The sequence below is a fragment of the Alexandromys fortis genome, unplaced genomic scaffold (assembly GCF_014885135.2).
Source record: "Alexandromys fortis isolate MF-2015 unplaced genomic scaffold, M_Fortis_MF-2015_v1.1 scaffold_137, whole genome shotgun sequence".
In the NCBI taxonomy this organism is placed as follows: domain Eukaryota; kingdom Metazoa; phylum Chordata; class Mammalia; order Rodentia; family Cricetidae; genus Alexandromys; species Alexandromys fortis.
The window spans coordinates 461868-479803 of record NW_026068009.1 but is presented as its reverse complement, the minus strand read 5'-3'; the positions used below and the strand labels follow the sequence as shown (position 1 = coordinate 479803).

Genomic DNA, 17936 nt, shown 5'->3' with positions numbered 1-17936 from the left:
GGTGGAGTTGGGAGGGGGGACTGCGGAGCCAGAGCGGGCAGGTAGAAAGGAAGCCTGGAGAGCCAGCCACTCCGGCCGGTCGGAGCTCTGCGGAGGCCGCCGGAGGGGAGGGGGGTGCGGCAGCGGAGCGCAGAGGCAGGCGCGGGGAGGGGGCGGAGGGGGAGAGCCAGGGGAAGGTAAAGCCGAGGGGAGTTCCGGATCTGGAGCTGGAGAGGGCAGGCGGTGGGGAGGGCGGCGGGCGTAGCGATCCGGGTGGGGGAAAAAGGAGGAGGAGGAGGAGGAGGGCCGGGGGAGGGGGAAGAAGGGAGGGGAGAGCGGTGGCGGCGGCTGCGCCGGGCTGTGTGTCTCTCGCCGCCGGAGGAAGATGAGGCTGAAGATCGGGTTCATCTTACGCAGTTTGCTGGTGGTGGGAAGCTTCCTGGGGCTCGTGGTCCTCTGGTCTTCCCTGTCTTCGCGGCCCGACGACCCGAGCCCGCTGAGCAGGATGAGGGTGAGTGACCCGCCCGGCCCCCCTCCGGCAGCGGCGACCTGCAACTTGTTTTGTTTGCGCGCGCGTGTGTGTGGCGGGAGCGAGGGGCGGCGGGGTCGCGGCCGCGTGGGCGCCGCAGCTCCGCAGGTGGTGCTGGCCCGGCGCCGGCCGATCGGGGGCGCCTAGCCCCACACCGCGGGTACCCCCCTTGGCCGCCCGCCGGCCCGCCCCCTGGCCGCCCCTTCCTCCCGCGCGTCCCCGCCCCGGGTTCCGCGCCGTCACCCGCGCTGCTGCTGCGGCGGCGGCGGCGGCGGAGGCAGCAAAGGCGGACGCTCTAACGCCGGGACTGCCGGGACGCAATCGCGGGACAGAGTCGGGTCCCGGGAACCGAGGCTGCTCCGTGTCCGACTCGGAGCAGCGAACCCCGCGGTGGCGGCGGGAGGACTCGGGGTTGGTCCCAGCTGCGGCCTGTGGCGCGTGCAGGCCTGCAGGAGGCGAGATGCCGCCGCCGCCGTGGTCCGGTGGAGCAGGCCCCGTGGTCCAGCCTCCCCGGAGGTCCCCGCCCAGCCCGGGTGCTCGCCCCGGGGGCGCCCCCAGCTTGTCCGCGTCGGGCTCCAGCCCACGGCGCCGCCTCCCCGCAACTCCCGTGACCGGGAGCCGGGTGCGACGTGCGGCTGAGGCCTCGCCCGGCACCCGCTGTCCCTTCGAATCCCGGACAGGGGAAGACACGGGTCCCCACCCCGATCGGCGTCCCCGCACCCCGGCGCCGGGGAACCCCCTCTCCGCTCGCGGAGCTCTCGGGTTGTCCTGCGGATCCCGAGCGGGCTCCTCTCCCCCGGGCCCTGGCTGGGCAGCTCCGGCCAAGGATCTAACTTGTGCCGGCTGCCGGCTGCCCCCTCCATCAGCCTGACGCCGAGAGGCGCGCTCCGCTGGGACGCATCCGTCTGCCGCCCTCGGCGCTGGTGTTAGCCTTGACAGTGCCGGGCTTTGAGGGTTTAGTCAAGCTGCTCCGAACTTTAGTTACCGGGATCCGGCCACTGCGCTACGCTCACCCAGCAGTTGGCGGCGCGAACTGCCCTGCTCCCACCTCCCCAGGTTGACCCACCCTCACCCTCAGCAGAATGAACCGTTACAGCACCCGCCCCCCCCCCCCCGCCCACCGCCTGAGTCCAAGTCAGACGCAGAAGGGAGTAGAAGACAACTAAGGGTTCCGGGACACAGAAGCTGAGCAGTCGTGGGAGGAGTCTAGTCAGGTGCCTTTAGCAAAATGAGCGTGGCATCTACACGACGTGTTTGATTAACTTTACTTTTGGAAAGTTAGCGTCAGGAAGTTGAGTGTAAAAGCTTGTGACGACCGTCCAAGAAGACTCCCAGGAGGAGGTCCCCTTATCAGTTGTTGCTGGTGTCGCAACTCAGTCTGTTAAGTTGCTGTACTTGAGACTGACTTCACTGAGGTGGAGCCCCACCTAAATCACCTAAATTGATAAAACAATTAAATTTTCCTTTTCAGTGTGTTTGCAGCGATGGCTGATTTTCTTTTTTTAAATCATGGTTGCTCTCAAAGTGATTCAGAGATGAATATTGAAAATTATTTTTTCTCAAGTCCTCAAATACCGTTTTATGAAAGAGCGCTGTATATAGTGCTGGAAATCCTTACCCCCATTTTTCTGAGAAGGAAATGGAAAACCTGCCAAAGCTAGTTATGTTCAAAATGTCCTGTAGCTCTGATCCTTTTCAAACCAAGCTTGGGCCCAGCAAGGTGAAGCCTGCCTATAATCCCAGCATTTGGGAAGCTGAAGGAGGTCACTCTTGGCTATGTATCAAGTTCAAGACCCGCCGGGGCTCCATGAGACTCTGGTCTCAAGAAGCTGGAAAAAGAAGTGGAGGCATATCATAGCACCCGTCTAGATAGCTTATTAGTGTTGATATGTATAAACTATCATGCCCACCTGTCTGTGAGGTAAGCGTGGCTCAATTTTTTTTTTTTTGCCTACTGTATTTGATAAGTTTGTCTGTGGATCTAGTATAGCTTGTCATTTCTGTAATTTGCCAAAGACAAACTAAGAATTTTTTTTTCAACATTTACCAGCACAGTATGAAAAAGGATGCTTTGTGTCAGGAGGCAGTGACTTACCAGCAAATAGTAACCTTTGCAGTTTATGGTGTCGATGTCACAAGCGTGTAAATCAGGGACTGTTACTTCCCTACAATAAAATCAACCTAAGGGTTCTTGAGAATCCGTGTTGGGCCAAGTCCAGTTACGGAAGACTCAGATGCGGACTCCTAGGTTTTCCCTCTGCCTTCTGGTTCTTTTACAGTGTGCCTGCAGGTCCTTCCATCCATTGAGAACCTGCTTCTCTTGGATGTGGGTCTGTACCTGCCCTCTTTGATCCCTCCAGAAAGCCTGAGCTAGGCCAGAATGACCTACCTTATCCAGAGAAAGTTCTACCTCTGCTGCCACCAGTTGTGCTGGGCTCTGTCCAGCCAGGGCCACTTCTGTCTTGTACTGTTGGTGTTGCTGGAACTAAAGAGTCCTTTGAAGATCCCTTTGTGTTCATTTTGAGGAGCAAGTGAAGACAAAATTCTCTCTTTCTGAGCCTCTTGCTGTTTTTCTGGGGCAAATGATATTTAAAATCACCAAGAAAGCATTTTAATTTGATTTGTTTTATTTTTGGAGGCTGGCCTTGAACTCTGCACATAGCTGAAGGTGACCTTGAGCTCTTTATCTTTCTGCCTCCTAAGTGTTGGGGTCATGTATCAAGATTCTGGGGTTGTGGTGTGCCCGGAAATCTTTGTGCATGGCAGGCATACATTTTTGTCAACTGAGTTATAGCCACAACTCTACCATATGATTATTTTTGCTGATATATTCCCCATATAATTTGTGAATGCCTACTGTGTACTAGGTATGGTGCTAACTACAAAGGAAACACTTCTTGCTTTAACATTATGGGTCTTGCAACTTAGTGAGGAATATATATGTTAGTCAAGCCGTCACAAATATACAAATACAACTGTTCTCTGAAAGAAACACATGAATACTCGTGTGTTACAAAGGAAAACCTTAGGAGGCAAGAAAACGGAGAATTTGAGCGTGCAAGTCTTATTTAATAAGTGCCTTCTGAGCTGAATTCTAAAAATTTGACCAAGAGTAGTTGTTGAACTGGGGGTGGGGGCAAGAGGAGCCGCGTGTGCAAAGTTTCTGAGAAACGAAGTAGCGAAGTGGCGAGGATAAGATGAGAAGCTGGGAGGTCAATATAGAGAAACCATGGGGAGGAGGACTAGACAGAATGATGCTGCAAAGGGCTGGATCTTGGGGGTCATGCGAAGAGTTTACATCTTAAGTGTGGGAAGCCACTGAGGAGTGTAAGTAGGGGAAGGCTTGGCAATATTTGTGTCTTGGGACCAGCACTGTAGCTTCCTGCAGGAAGTGTGCGTGTGCTAGTTTGCAGAGCAGATAGCAGGAGTCTCATAATAATAGTCCAGGTCATGTATGACATTGTTTGGCCAGGTGGTTGTTGAGACGAAAGAAACTGACTCAAGAGCAGCTGAAGATGCAAAGACACCAGGATTGGGTGAATGGATGTGGAAGGGCGACTTCAGGAAGGATGACAAGTGTTTGTTACATCAGGACAAGTTAGGGAGGCAAGGTTTAGAGATTCTATTTGTAGTTTACAAGAAAGCTTAGTCTTAACTGGGTATTTTAAGGTCATCATTTATTAAGATCTTGTGTTTAGACTTGAAGAGAGCAGAACATTCTTTTAATTAAATAGAGCGAGTGTGTTTCAGAGTGACACCATTTTTCCCAGGTGTTACCCCTGACTGTTTAATGCTGGATTGTAAGCTCTGGAAAGAAAGGTTTGTAGTGGAAATGTTGACAGATCATAGCTTTAGCGTTTCTGTTCAGTACTGGGCAGACCCGTGCGCAAAATGATCATTTTTTTGTACAGAGATCAAGCCCCCTAAACTCAGGGCATTTGTGATGGGACTAACTCAGCAGCTGTTCATTCCTATGCAAGGGGATTTGTGTGAGAAGAGGAAAGGAATCTAGCTTAACTGGGTGTTCCTGGCGGGGTTGACGGATCTCAGTGAGGTAGCGCCGGTCACTTCATCCCTTGATGATGTTCTTCACCGTGAGACCTTGTTCAAGTGCAGGTGCCATTTGCTTGGAACTGTCACTTAGCAAGAACACAGAGCTCCAGTGGCCTTCCTCCAGTTAGGCCTTAGAAGGCCTTTGTTTTTTTCAGCCACTTTCTATTTCCAACTGTCCGGCTCCCACACAGAAATAAAAACCCCAGGTCATTAAGTCTAAGGAAGTTGAGTTCACAGATTACCCAAAGCTTGACCCCCACATTGTGTGTGTGTGTGGGGGGGGAGTCAAAAACTTTTTTTTTTTAAAGCTTCAGAGCACTAACTGAGCCTGAATCTTGTTCCCTGATCATAAAGTGTCTCTGCTCTTTCCTTGGTGCTGAATTTATGGGAGACTGGTTATTATTGTTGTTGTTGTTGTTACTATTATTTTGTCAAATAACATAAAGTGAGGTGCTGCATTTATTTGTGGCTCCTCTATAAACAGATCCCCCAACTCACTGCATTCGTTGGTTCTGTGGGAATAGTTTCCTGTTGAGAGACTTGGCAGGGCCTGGTACCACCCTGCTTTCAGCTGTGCCCCCATCTGCACCTTACTTAGTCCATAGAGGATGCTCATAGTATACAAAGTGCAAGTCTACCTTCTCTACTTGGCAAAAAGAAACTAACGAGACAAAGCTGTTCCTTAATCCAGTAGTCATATGAAGAAAAACACCAGAGTGTCTCAAGGAACTGTGTCCTGGTGTGTTTTCCATTGCTGTAGTGAACACCATGACCACACGCAGTTTGCGAGGGAAGGGTGTATTGCAGCATACACTTTACAGTCCATCAGTGAGGAAAGGCAAGGCAAGAAGAAGGGGCCAGAAACTGAAGCAGAGTCTTGGATAAGGGCTGCATACTGCAGCCGCCTCACTATCCCTCCTAGGATCAGGAACGACACCCACTGCTCACAGTGGACTGGGCGCTCCCACACCACATTAATCCATAATCAAGAAAACTCCCCGTAAACTTACCTATAGGCCAGCCTGATGGAGGCGTTTTCTCAACTGAGGTCAAGTTGACAAATAAGTAAATAAATAAAAACGTAACCAGCACAAAACATTTTGTTAGTGACAATTGGTGGAGGTGGCTTAAAAATAGCCCTTTGGAGATTGCACAGTCTTTATAGTAAAGAAGGAACGAGAACTACGGAGCAGCAGTTGGATTGGGATCACTACTTTGTCTGGTAGGCTGGCCATGTGGAATGGGAGACAAGAGCGGGAGAGCGTGGATTCCTGTCTAAGCTGCATCGTGCCAGGCTGTAGTATATTGGATAGAAAGGGATCAGGAATGGAAGGCAAAATTTTCAATTTGAGCCACTAGTGAACGAGCTGTTTGCAGATTCTAACTTAGTAGTTATTTAGAAAAAAAAAAAAGGTCAGCAGAATGTGAATAGCTGAGCGCAGGGAAATTATGATCATTCAGCTTCAAAGCAGATAATTGTCTCTGTTCATATTTTGAATGCTAATTCTTACTCCTGAAGATTGAATGTACAGTCTGACAACAGAAAAGTAGCAAAACAAAGGATTTGGATCTCTCGTGTGCAATTGATGAAAGCCATGAATGGAGCAATTGTGTAATTCTTTTTCTATTAAGGTCCAAGAGGGGAAGGGTGAAAAAGAGGAGTATTAACGTTGCCAGATGGTTTTTGCAGGAACTGGGAGGCGCCGATGTTTTAATAAGCCACAATGGGAGTCTGAACTGCAGCCACCCAGGTGTCCAGGTTACTGTGTTCCAGGACAGTGAACTGGATGAGGGACATAATGAGTCAGGGTAGAAACAGAGGCAGTTTACTAAGGAAGAAAAAGAAATCACTCTTGGAGGTTGAAGTGGGATAGTGAGCTGGGGCAGGCTCTCAGAAGCCCTGCCGCTGACAGTTCAGACCCTTTACCTTATCCACATCGCAAAGCACCTTCTTCTCAGGACGTATGGCATGAGCTCTTCTCCCAGGAGCTGTTTGCTCCCTTAGCTCAGGTGGGGAAGAGTTTCCAGTTTTTCTCTGCCAACTAACTGGCTTTTCTCATATGTCAATCCTCTTGCCACACCCCTAGTCTCTTGCTATCATATTGTAAACATGGTACCCATTCGACATTTGTTTATCACAGTTTTGAGGGTTTACTAAATGTTATCCGTTGCTATGGGGGTTGGAGATGATATGTAACAGAATACTGAAGATGTTTTTAAGTCTTGACCTGATAGGCCCACAGTAATGTCCATAGTAATAACTATTAAATGTGTATGTGCGCGCACTCGTGTGTGTGTGTGTGTGTGTGTGTGTGTGCGCGCGAGAGAGACAGAGAGACAGAGACGGAGGGAGGGAGGGAGAGAGAGAGAGAGAGAGAGAGAGAGAGAGAGAGAGAGAGAGAGAGAAGGATCTAGACCTCTTAACACCTCCCAACCCTCAGCTTCCCATTTGCTCAAAATAATGTGTTAAGGCCTTTCTCTGTACCCCCAGGCTGTCCTCTGGAGACGCAGAAATGACAAGGACATTGGGTCTCTTCTAAGAGAGATGAGCCATGTGACTGTGTGGTTGACTATGTAGCAGTCACAAAAAAAGGAGGTCTTTAAAGAATTTGGTGAAAGTCCAGAGAGAAACAAAGAGGGGAGCCTTTAGATAGCAGCAGAATGTCAGTGGGGTTAGACCAGCTGGAGAGGCAAGAGAGAACCAGACTGACTAGACCTGCTGAGACCAGAAAGCAGGTTAGTTTTTATTGGTGAAGAACAGTGGACTACGATTGGAAAAGTGAGTTCTGGCCACATTTCGAAGGCAATTCAATGAGTGACTCAGGAACTGGATGGGATTTTGTTGATTTAGCCTTCAAAGTAACTTCAGAGGCTTTTGAAGTGAGGAGGAACAGACAGTAACTTTTACATATCAACTCTTATTTAATAATTTACTACAAATATTTGAAATATCTACTAAGTGCTTTCCATTACTTCTTTGCTCTAGGTCTTGGTCATACTACACAGTTTTAGTAGTAACAACGGTAGTGGCTACCATGTATTGAATTCTTATTTTGAATCGGATAAATCTTCTCTATAGAGTTAATCGTGACAACCATTGACTGCCAATTTGATGTAACGTGGCTGTACAGATGAAGCTGCCTCAGTGAGCCCCTTATTCGGGATCATTGTCCTAACAAGCAGTAGGCCAGGGTCAGCGTTACACCGTCTGTGTTGGTTAGCATTTTCAGCACTGCAATAAAACACCTATGCTAAGTAACGAGGAGAGGCGTATTTTGGCTCACGGTCTCAGAGGTTTCAGTGTCATGGGAGGGAAAACAGGTGGAGAAGACTAGCTCACATGGTGTCAAGGAAGGGTGTGTGTGTGGGGGACAACTAGGGTCAGGGCAAGATGTGGCCCCCAAGGGCATTCTCCTATTGCCCTGCTTCCCTATCTAGGTCCTGCCTCCTCGTTTCTGCCACCCTGTCAGGATTCACTCAGTTCTCCAATTTATCATTTAGTCACCAGCCGAGCTTCTGCTACCCATGAGCCTGTGCAGACACCCATAGTCAATCCTCAACACTCACCCTTCACCACGGACCTTAAGGCGTTCAGATGGAGCATATTGGAATGGTGGTCTGGGAACTATGGCGGGGTTGCTGGTCAGGGAAGACGGTGCTGGGTTAAGCCTGCCTTGGGAATCCGAGGCAAGAGTGTTCCCAGCAGAGGGAAAAGAAGCACAGAATCCCCAAGTTTGGAGTGAGAAACAGAAAGGTCAGCGTAGCTGGGACGGCTCCCTTCGAGGGAGCTTGGCACTTGATGAATTTAGAGGTGCAGTCAGCCCTTGCCTGGACTGTAGGTCATGTGGTCTGCTATTAGAATGGTTGTTTATTTCAGTTGATGGTCTTTGTCCTTTAGCCACTATTACCCTTTCACTTTCAAGTATCCTGAGTTGCACAGTAAACAGATGACAGTCTCACTTACAAGACCGGATCTTAGATAAAGAGAAACATGCATACACCTGCAACAGATTTGCGGGCCAGATGTAAACAACTGTACTGGCTAAGAGGACTATAGCAGCTGACCCCACTGGGTCTTGTGGGATCGCAGAGAACCAGTATCCACTTTCATTTGGACTGGATGTCAGCACGATGCTTGTTTTTTAAAAAGGGACAAGTTGGGGGTACCACAGAGGAACAGCATGTTTAAAAGCATGAAAAACCATGGCTAGTCCTGGAGACCATAGAAAAATGAACAAACCTGAGCCCTGAAAGACTGAGTTATATATATTGTTAGAGCTCAGTGGTAAGGAAAAATCTGGAAACAGAGTCCAGGCTAAATGCCAGTAGAAGATAATTGTCTCTAGAGGCTAGGATAAAGTTTACCCAGGAGAAGGGCACAGAGGCTGAGTACAAACCAGGTGAGGTTGTGGGAGAATTGCTCTACAGGGGAGGACGGATGCTTGATGAGATGAGAGAGGAGGCCGATGGATTTAAGATTCCAGCCGAAGTGTGGAAAAGGTGATTGAAGGGTCAGGGTCACCAGCAGACTCAAAGGCCACAGTATTGGCATGGGGCTGGCTAAGAGAGACATGCCAGGGGCCATGAAAGTGATGCTCTCAGTAAACCAACTTTCACTGCTTTGGCCATGAGATGCAGGGTCTGTGTAATACCTTCAGCAGATCTCAGTAAATAGATTGACCTGAGAACTGGCTTACATGGAGAAGTTCAAGTGATAAATAGTGCATCCTGGGAAATACAGAGGAGATGAGTATTATGAGGAAACCGTTACAGTCGTAGAGGGACAGAAGGGTTGTATCTGATAAGGTGCCTGTCTCCCTCTGCATACCACTGTGTACGTATAGACATGTTTATGTCTTTGAAGTTGATGTGTAGTCTGTAATTACGATACCATGATAATGCATATACTAGATATTATGATAATATATATTATGCATTTTGTGCTTTTCAGTCAGAACTCCTGTGACTTAAAGCTGTCTAAAAAAAATTTTACGTTTTAAGTTAGAAAGGAAACTTGATGCCAAGAATATAAGGCCAAGTGTTAGTTTCTCATACTTTCGTTTGACTGCTGTGTATTTGCAGGAGGGGAGGAGGCAGAAAAGAAAAATGTCCTTAGCATTTCAGCAATCTGGGTTTTTTTAATTATGATTTTTGAGATTATGATATAGCAATGTGTTTTTAAAGCAGGGGTTTACGGTTTCACTCTAGTTTAGTCCCGTGGGCTTGAGAGCCGCAGACAGCTTGAACTCCAGCTGCCCAGGGCTTCATAAACCCTTCTGAAGGAGGGAGAACTAACTTGCAGTTACTTCATTTGCTAGGAATCCTGAATATTTCAAACTGAGAAATGTTCCCCCTTCTACCCTATTATGAATTCCCCTGTGAGCTCCCCGGTCTTCCTAGTGCTTCTGTGCATCTCCCGGAGAAGCATTTGACATGCCAACAGGGAAGCTTGCTTCAGTTCACCGGATACAAGAACCCGAACACCGAAACTTGACGGAACAAAATTCGCTTTGCATTACCTAATTGGATTTCGAGGTTTGCTGCAGCGTAGCCCTGCTCCTCAAATCTAGAAGGTACAATTAGCTGCAGCATTATATCAATACCAACTAACCTGCTAATAGGCAGCTAAGCAGAGCAATTGGAATTTGTTATTACCAAGAATTTTTTTTTAAACTGGTGAATTAAAATTAAATCACACACTACCGGGAACCATTCAGTAAGAGAACAGAGCTCTAATCATTTTTTTTTCATTTTTTAATTTTTATTGATTCTCTGGGTTTCAGGATACATTTGACCTCAGGGGGATATGATACTCTCTTCAGTAGCAAGCTTACGTATTTAAAAATTGACCGCCTGGATGTAATTTTAGCATTTGTAGAATTTTTTTTAAGGGTGCTGTGTTTGTGCCTGAATGTATTTATGTGCACTGCATGTGTGCCTGGTTGCCTACAGGCCAGAAGAGGGCATCAGATCCCCTGGAACTGTAGTTACGGGTGTTTGGGAGTTGAGAACTGCACTCTGGTCCTCTACAAGAACAGCAAGCCTTCTTAAGTACTAAGCAATCTCTCTAGGCCTCCATTACTAGGGCTTTGATGAAATTGTTTTATAATATGCTGTAGTGTTTACATACTGACTTCTATACTGTGTGTATGCATTATATAAGGGCTTGGTATTAAGTAGGCATTGGCAGGGAAGCTGCCTCTGATGGTTTTGTCAACGTGACATGACCTGAACTAACCAGGGGAGGGAGTCTCAATGACAGATTGTCTAGATCAGGTGGACATATGGGTATGTCTCTGGGGGTTATCTTGACTGTCTTAATCAACAGTTTTCAACTTGTAAGTCACAACTTCCATAGGGGTCCCATAACAGATATCTTGTACATCGGATACTTACATTACAGTTCATTACAGTTATGAAGTAGCAATGAAACAATCTCATAGTTGGGGGGGGGTCACCACACGAGGAACTGTATTAAAGGGTCGCAGTGTTAGGAACATTGAGAACTTCTGTCTTAATTGACATGGGAAGGACCCATCTTAACAGGGTGCTTTTGCATCCCCTGGGTTTGGTGCTGTCTGTATGAGGGTGGAGGAAGCAGGCTGAGCATCCGTGCATTCGTTCTCGCTGCTCTCGCTGTGGCTGTGATATGCTCACTGTTTTAGGCTCCTGGGGCCTCGACTGCTCTGCTGTGATGGACTATGCCTTGGCTTTGTGAGCTAAACTGAACCCTTTCTCCCTGGGTTGCTCTGTGTCAGGGTTCTTCCTCACAGCAACAGAAACAAAGCTAGAACTCTACCAAACTTCCTCTCGGTCGCTATGTAAGTGTGCGGCGTTTCTGTGTGCTGGATTGTTCTCCTCTGACTTCTGATTTTCCTTTCAGTAAAAACACCAAAGAGGACGAAACAAGAAAGCAGGGTGAAAAGGAAGAGAGAGAACACTGCAAACCTTAGATCTTCCCTTTAATGATAGGAAGGTATACACTTAGCTTACAGCTGTGAAGGCCTGCCTCCTCCCGGAGTCCTTGATTTAAAACTAACCCACGGATCCTGGCTATTAAAATACAACAATAGTGGCAAATTCTTAGTGTAACAAAGGACGGGGGATAGTTTTACAGAATGTTAGGAATTAACAATTATAAGAGGTGAAAATACAGCCACCACATCAATGCAGTATCTTTATAGTTGTCTGAGAGTTTACATTTTGATATGTTCATTTAGAAGGCTAAGGAATTTTTTTTTTAGCACAGACTCGTGAGGTGCAGTTATGTTTTATGAATGTAGTCCTAAGGCACGTGCTTGGAGTATTCTAGAAAGTCTTTGCGCATCAGCGTTTACTGTTGAATTTGAGGTAACTATTTCATACACATCCCACGAAGATGTTACCTTTTATGTGTTATGTGTGTAATTCTGTGCACGTGTGTACACAGGTATATGTAGGTGCCCTAGGAGGCTGGAAGAGAAGAGATCCTTGGATCCTCTGAAGCTGGAGCTCCCAGCAGTTGGGAGCTGCCCATCTTGGGTGCTGAGAATTAGGCCCCAGTCCTCTGACAGAGCTGCAAGTGCTCTTAATTGCTGAGTCCACATTCATGGGCGTCTACTGTCTCACAGACAATCCAGCCACTAACTCTGGGATGAAAGTAGGCGAGCAGTACGCTGAAGTGAAGTGGGCAGCTGTGGGCGTTGGTAGGTCTCTGTGAGCACGGCCGGGTATCAGACATGACAAGGGGAACATGAGATCGGAGCCTAATTCTTTTAGGCCTGTAGTTTGTAATCAGTTACACAAACATTTTATAATCTGGTGAGATTAAATAAGTTAAGAAATTATATTTGTTTTAACACCGCTGTGAAATGTATATTTGTGAGTGAATTTTTTTCCCTAGATGTAACGGCGTAAGCGAATGCAGACAGATTGTCAAAATATAGACAGCTTTAATGGAGGAATAGACTTACAGAACCACTGTTCCCGAGGAGACCAGGAAAGCAGAAGAGAGCGCTGGGAGCACGCTCACCAATTTTATAGGAGAACTTTAGCCTGAGGCGAACACGCCCCCTAAGGGGTGGGACTTATCCCTACATCAGGGTTAGAGTTCATGGGCCAAGCAGTTCTTTAAATGAATACAGTTTGTGTGTTGTTATTTCGGGCGTGAGCTAGCCAAGCGGCTGGGGTGTTGGGGACGCAGCCCCGCCGCCGCTCCTATTTCAACACCTAGAAAGATGTACCCTAGAATGTTTTATATTGTCCTGGAATTCTTTGTCGACAGCAGCCTGTATATTATAAAGGTGCACTCTGTGTGGCCATTGTTTGTTTTGAGATTTTATGCGTCTCACACTGATCTGACCCCTGATTGCTGGTCCTCCTGGCTATCACTCTTGAGTGCTGTGATTACAAGCATGCCTCTACACCTGGTTTCTGTAGCACTGGGGACCGAACCCAGGGATTCCTGCATCCTAGACAACCACTGTAGGAACTCACCTGCAGCAGCACCCAGCCCCAGTCCTAGGAGATGGGTTTTACTATACTGACTTACAATGGTTGAAATGGGTACACAGCCTCTACAATGAGTTCTTGTGGCAAATTCAGTGTTTTGCCTTGCTGCTTGTGTTAGATGATTTGATTATGCTTCTTAAAATCCAACTAATCCTACAGAATTAATATTTTAATCTCTAATACAGCAAGGTAAGCTATGTAAGTCCTAGTATTTGTTTCCTTTACGATCGGTTTGAAAGGTTTTACATCTTTTCTTTTGAAAGACTCCATTTAAAACGCCCTGTTCAAACATCTACTAATTCTTGCCAGAGTGATTTAAAATGAATAAAAAGTCCATTAGATTTTGGCAAATATGTTCTCAAATTATGATGTAGAATAAATGACTACAAAGTGGTTTTTAGCGTGGTGGACTAGAAATGACTGAAATGTTATTACTTTATACATTACATTTTTTTTTTACTGTGCTAGATGTTTAATTTTTTTAAAACAAAAAAAAACCCCGAAAGATTACTAAGACTGTGGACTTTGGTAAGTTGAAATCCAGTTGTGTTTTTTTTTTTCAGCATTTAAACTGTGGATTGCTAGAATAAGGAAATGCAGGTGTGTAGTTTAATTAACTGTGGTTCCTTGTATGATGCCTTCAGAGGAGATTCCAAGCCTGGTGTCTGTCTGAGAAGGCTGGAGGATGATGTCTCTATAATAGTTGGCCACTAAACTTGCCCATAGCGCAGAAAAATGATGATGGCAAAGAAAAAATATGATTAGCAAATAATTTACATATGTTTAGCAAGCAGACAATTTCCTAAAATTCTCTCCTCGAAAGAGGATAATTTTTAAATCTTAGTATTTTAAAGAAATACATTTTCTGTGTGAATTGGTAACTGCTATTCTTTTTTCTTTTGTTTTCTCACAATGTTTTTTTTTTACCTATTTATTAATTTTTTTTATTTTACATCCAGGCTGCTTTCCAGTCCCTCCCCTCACTACCCCTCTGCCTTCCCATCCACTTCTCCTCCATTTCTGTGTATGATTTTTATGGCAGGTCTCTCAAGGATACCAATAAAACATTTGTCATATCAGGTTGCAGTAGGACTAAGCACCTCCCCTTGTATAAAGACTGTGCGAGGCGACCCAGTATGAGGAGTAAGGTCCTAAAAGCCAGCAAAAGAGTCAGAGACAGCCCCGCTCCCACTGTTAGGAGTCCCACAAGAGGATCAAGCCACACAACTGTCACAAATGTGCAGAATGCCTAGGTCAGTCCCATGCAGTCTCTGTGATCCCAGGTTAGTCGATCCTGTGAGGTTTCTTGTGTTGTTCCCGACGCAATACAATCCTGGCTCCCACAATCCTTTCTCCCCCTCTTTCTACACGATTCCCTGAACTCCGCCAAATGTTGGCTGTGGGTCTCTGTGTCTCTTTTTATCAGTCGGTGGATGAAGCCTCTCTGATGACAGTTGGACTAGGCAACAATCTGGTCAGAGGAGATGGCCAGTTCACTCCTACTCTTCTTGTGGTCAACATTTAGACTCAACAAAGCACACTTAACATTTATGTCATAAAATAAATGCGGAATACATGAAAGTACAGTCCCATCTTGAAGGGTAGTATCAATCTGCAGGGTCAAAACTACCACACCCTTCCTCTGACCTTGGTGTGATTTCGGTTTGAGAAAAGAATCGATGACATTATGACCAGTCAGAGTACGTATCTGTCGTGCGGATTGTCTCCCCTTGCTTTTTCCAAGGTTAGACTTGAAAATGGGAAGAGATTTCAATAAACATGGCTTCATTTTGTTTTCCATTAATTACTATCACAGAAACAGTGCAGGCTATTCCCCTGACTCCACTGAAGAAATCCCAGCCAGAGTCTAATGAATTGATTCACTGTACTACAATCATGGTTCATAAGAGATGGTTATATCATCCTTGACTTCTGTTCAATTAACGGAGCACACTGAGCAAACAGTGAATGTTAAAGTCTTCTTTATCGGCTGAGGAAATGGCTCAGTGGGGAAAACGCTTGCTGTGCAATCATGAGGTTCTGAGTGTGAATCCCCAGAACCCTTGGAAAGCCAAGTATGGCAAAGCCCACATCAGTCCTTATTCCCGGCGAGATGGGAGGCAGACAGAAGGCCTGAGGAGCTTGATCCAGCTATCAGGAGACTGTCTCCAACCAGGGAGAAGGCAAGGACTGGCCCCTGACACTGTCCTCTGGTCTCCATGTGCACCCTGTGATATGTGTGTTGACACAAGCTCGTGATCTCTCCTTCTCTCCCTCCCTCCTCCCCCACCTACACACACACACACACCACACGTGGACATTGGCAGTAATCACATTCTAAAGATACAGCGAATGGCTTGAAACATTCATTCTGATTTACATCCACTTTTAGCTTGTATAACAGGTACTTGTGTTTAAAAGGGAGTATACCTCATGTATGTTAAAAGACCTGATGAAATTCAGAAAGAGTGGAAGGAAGCTTTTATAAATGATGGTAAGGAATAAACCCTTTTTGAGATATAGCAAAGGTAATATGAATTTATTCTGTGCAGTTTTTGTTTTCTAATGGATTGAAACACCTTTCCTACTGGTCAGTTGTCACAAAAACAACTGCCGTTTGTTTACTTTTAGTTCTTTGTTTCCATCCTTGGACAGAGGATTTTTTTTTCTCCAGTTATGAGGCCTGGCCTATGTTGAGTGGTCGGTCAGTTTCTTTGGGTCCCAGTGGCTGTTAAATGTGAGAAGGAATCCTTCAAGGTCAGGTATGAAGTGGAGGGACTTGGAGGGACACACAGTCTGTGCGGTAGAAAGTCCGGACCTGCCACTGGGGCACAGCCATTGGGGCACAGCCGCTGGGGCACAGCCATTCAGGCACAGCCGCTGGGGCACAGCCATTGGGGCACAGCCATTGGGGCACAGCTGCTGGGGCACAGCCACTCGGGCACAGCCATTGAGGCACAGCCGCTGGGGCACAGCCATTCGGGCACAGCTGCTGGGGCACAGCCATTGGGGCACAGCCATTGGGGCACAGCGTGTCTCTGGGTGCTCAGCCTGGCAGGTTCCTTACAGTTGCCAGACAGAGAAGTTGTATTTTCGGAATATATCCAGCTCTCTCCCTTTCTCTCTTTTACCTGATTCTTTTTAATTAAAGATAACTGAACTTTATCGCCTTGCTCATGAGCCAGTGCTAATGAGAGAATGAAATTTCATTTCTCCAATTGACGATAATGAGCCTGTTAAGTTTTGCTGTGTGGAATCTCTGCGTCCCCACACTCCACTCCTCTTACACTGTCCCACTTAAAAAAAAAAAGAGAGACACAAAGCCTGTCATCTTCAGAGGTCTCTGCATCCTGTGAAATACCAAGGGTTTTCAAGGCCTCGGGTGAGTGATGGGATTCCAACATTGACTAGAAATAGGGGAGCAATCAGAGGTGGGTTTTTTTTTCTTCACACAAATTCTTTTTGTCAAAGAACTGTGGATTTTCCTGGGTTGACAAGGGTTTAATTTTAAACCGCCTCACATATGCAGCAATGAAAATCAAATCAAATTTAAATTTCTAAGTAGACTGTCTTGCTGATAATATTTTTAAAAACTGACTTGGAATAGCGCTGTTGAAAATGAGATGCCCTAGCCTTCTGGAAGCTGATCACTGCGGTTGAACCTGCTCCTCTCTCTCCGCTCACCTCTCCAGGGGCATGGCTCAGTTGCCACAGTTCCGCTTAGGAACTACTTGGGTGCAGAAAGATCTGAAAATACGCAGGGTCCTGTCAAGTTCCTGTTTTATTTCTGGCATTTTTCGATTAATTTATCTGAGCTACTTATTTCCAGACCCATGCGTCGATATTGATAGTCACGGTCTTTATTTAGGATTTTGCACGTATACACTTAAATATGTATTAGCTGTAGACATCCAAGAATGTACAGACCGAAACAGAGCCAGGCCGCTTTAGTTTGTGGGGACGCAAAACGCAAGAGAAATTTCTTGCCCGCAGTGGCAGCCACTGGCGTTGTACCTGTTCTGATAGATGGGCAGATTAGCTTCTCATGCCCGCCTTGTGAAAGCATGCTACCCCTCCCCCTGTGTGTGAAGGGAGAGTAGTTTGTTCAGCGCATTTGGGACCCTGTAAGGACAGCCTTTCGGGTATGTAGTTTACTATAACGGGTACCTACGGCTCAGTGTTTCACTTTCGAGACTGTAAGCATTTTGGGTAGGGAGATTTAGGATTTCTGTTTGCTATAGTTAGTTCACTGACAGAAATCCCTGGTCCTATAAAAATTGGTTCTATAGTTATTTGATTTTCTACCACTGCTAAATGCATCCAGTCCCAGACAGTCTAATGGTTAAAATGTGCTTGATAGTCAGCCAGAGGGACCTACAACTCAGGAATAATAAATTTAGGATGTTAAACTAGTTCCTGCTGCTGGGCAGGTTCCTTATCCCCCCTCCCCCACCCCCGCATAAGCCTGGCAGCGCGCTCTTGCGTTTGCTGCCTCTTGTTTCTCTTATGGGAACTGTATGCTCTTCAGATAAGGGAGATGAGCTCTGTGGAGGCTCAAGAGTCATAGCAGTGCCATGATTTGAGAGTCACGTGGCATTCTAGAGGGTTTTTCTCATCACCGTTTTGCTGAAATTTTGAAAAACTCAAACATGTCCATAATTAAGTCAAACCGTCCCACAGGCATTTACGTCTAGTGCCATGACACGGGGCTCTAATAGGGCAGGGAGGGGGTTCTCTTGGATGTCAGCAGGACAGTGCGCCTCTCCGAAGCAGGAGGCCTTTACTGCACAGCACAAAGTGCCAGTCATCTGGGGTTTGTTTGGTTTGGTTTGGTTTGGTTTTTTTTGTTTGTTTGTTTGTTTGGTTTTGGGTTTTTTTTTTTTTT

The 17936-nt window shown here is 46.6% G+C and overlaps 1 protein-coding gene across 2 annotated transcripts in view; it reads left to right on the top strand.

The window, feature by feature from the left end:
* The first annotated feature begins 227 nt into the window (after nucleotides 1–227).
* The window catches only part of Galnt7 (polypeptide N-acetylgalactosaminyltransferase 7), a 122157-nt gene continuing 104448 nt past the window's right edge, over nucleotides 228–17936 (top strand). For both annotated transcript variants that reach the window (XM_050161808.1, XM_050161809.1), the window contains exon 1: nucleotides 228–490. In XM_050161808.1, the coding sequence (XP_050017765.1) occupies nucleotides 365–490 (126 nt within the window). In that variant the 5' untranslated portion in view covers nucleotides 228–364. The remainder of the gene's footprint in view (nucleotides 491–17936) is intronic.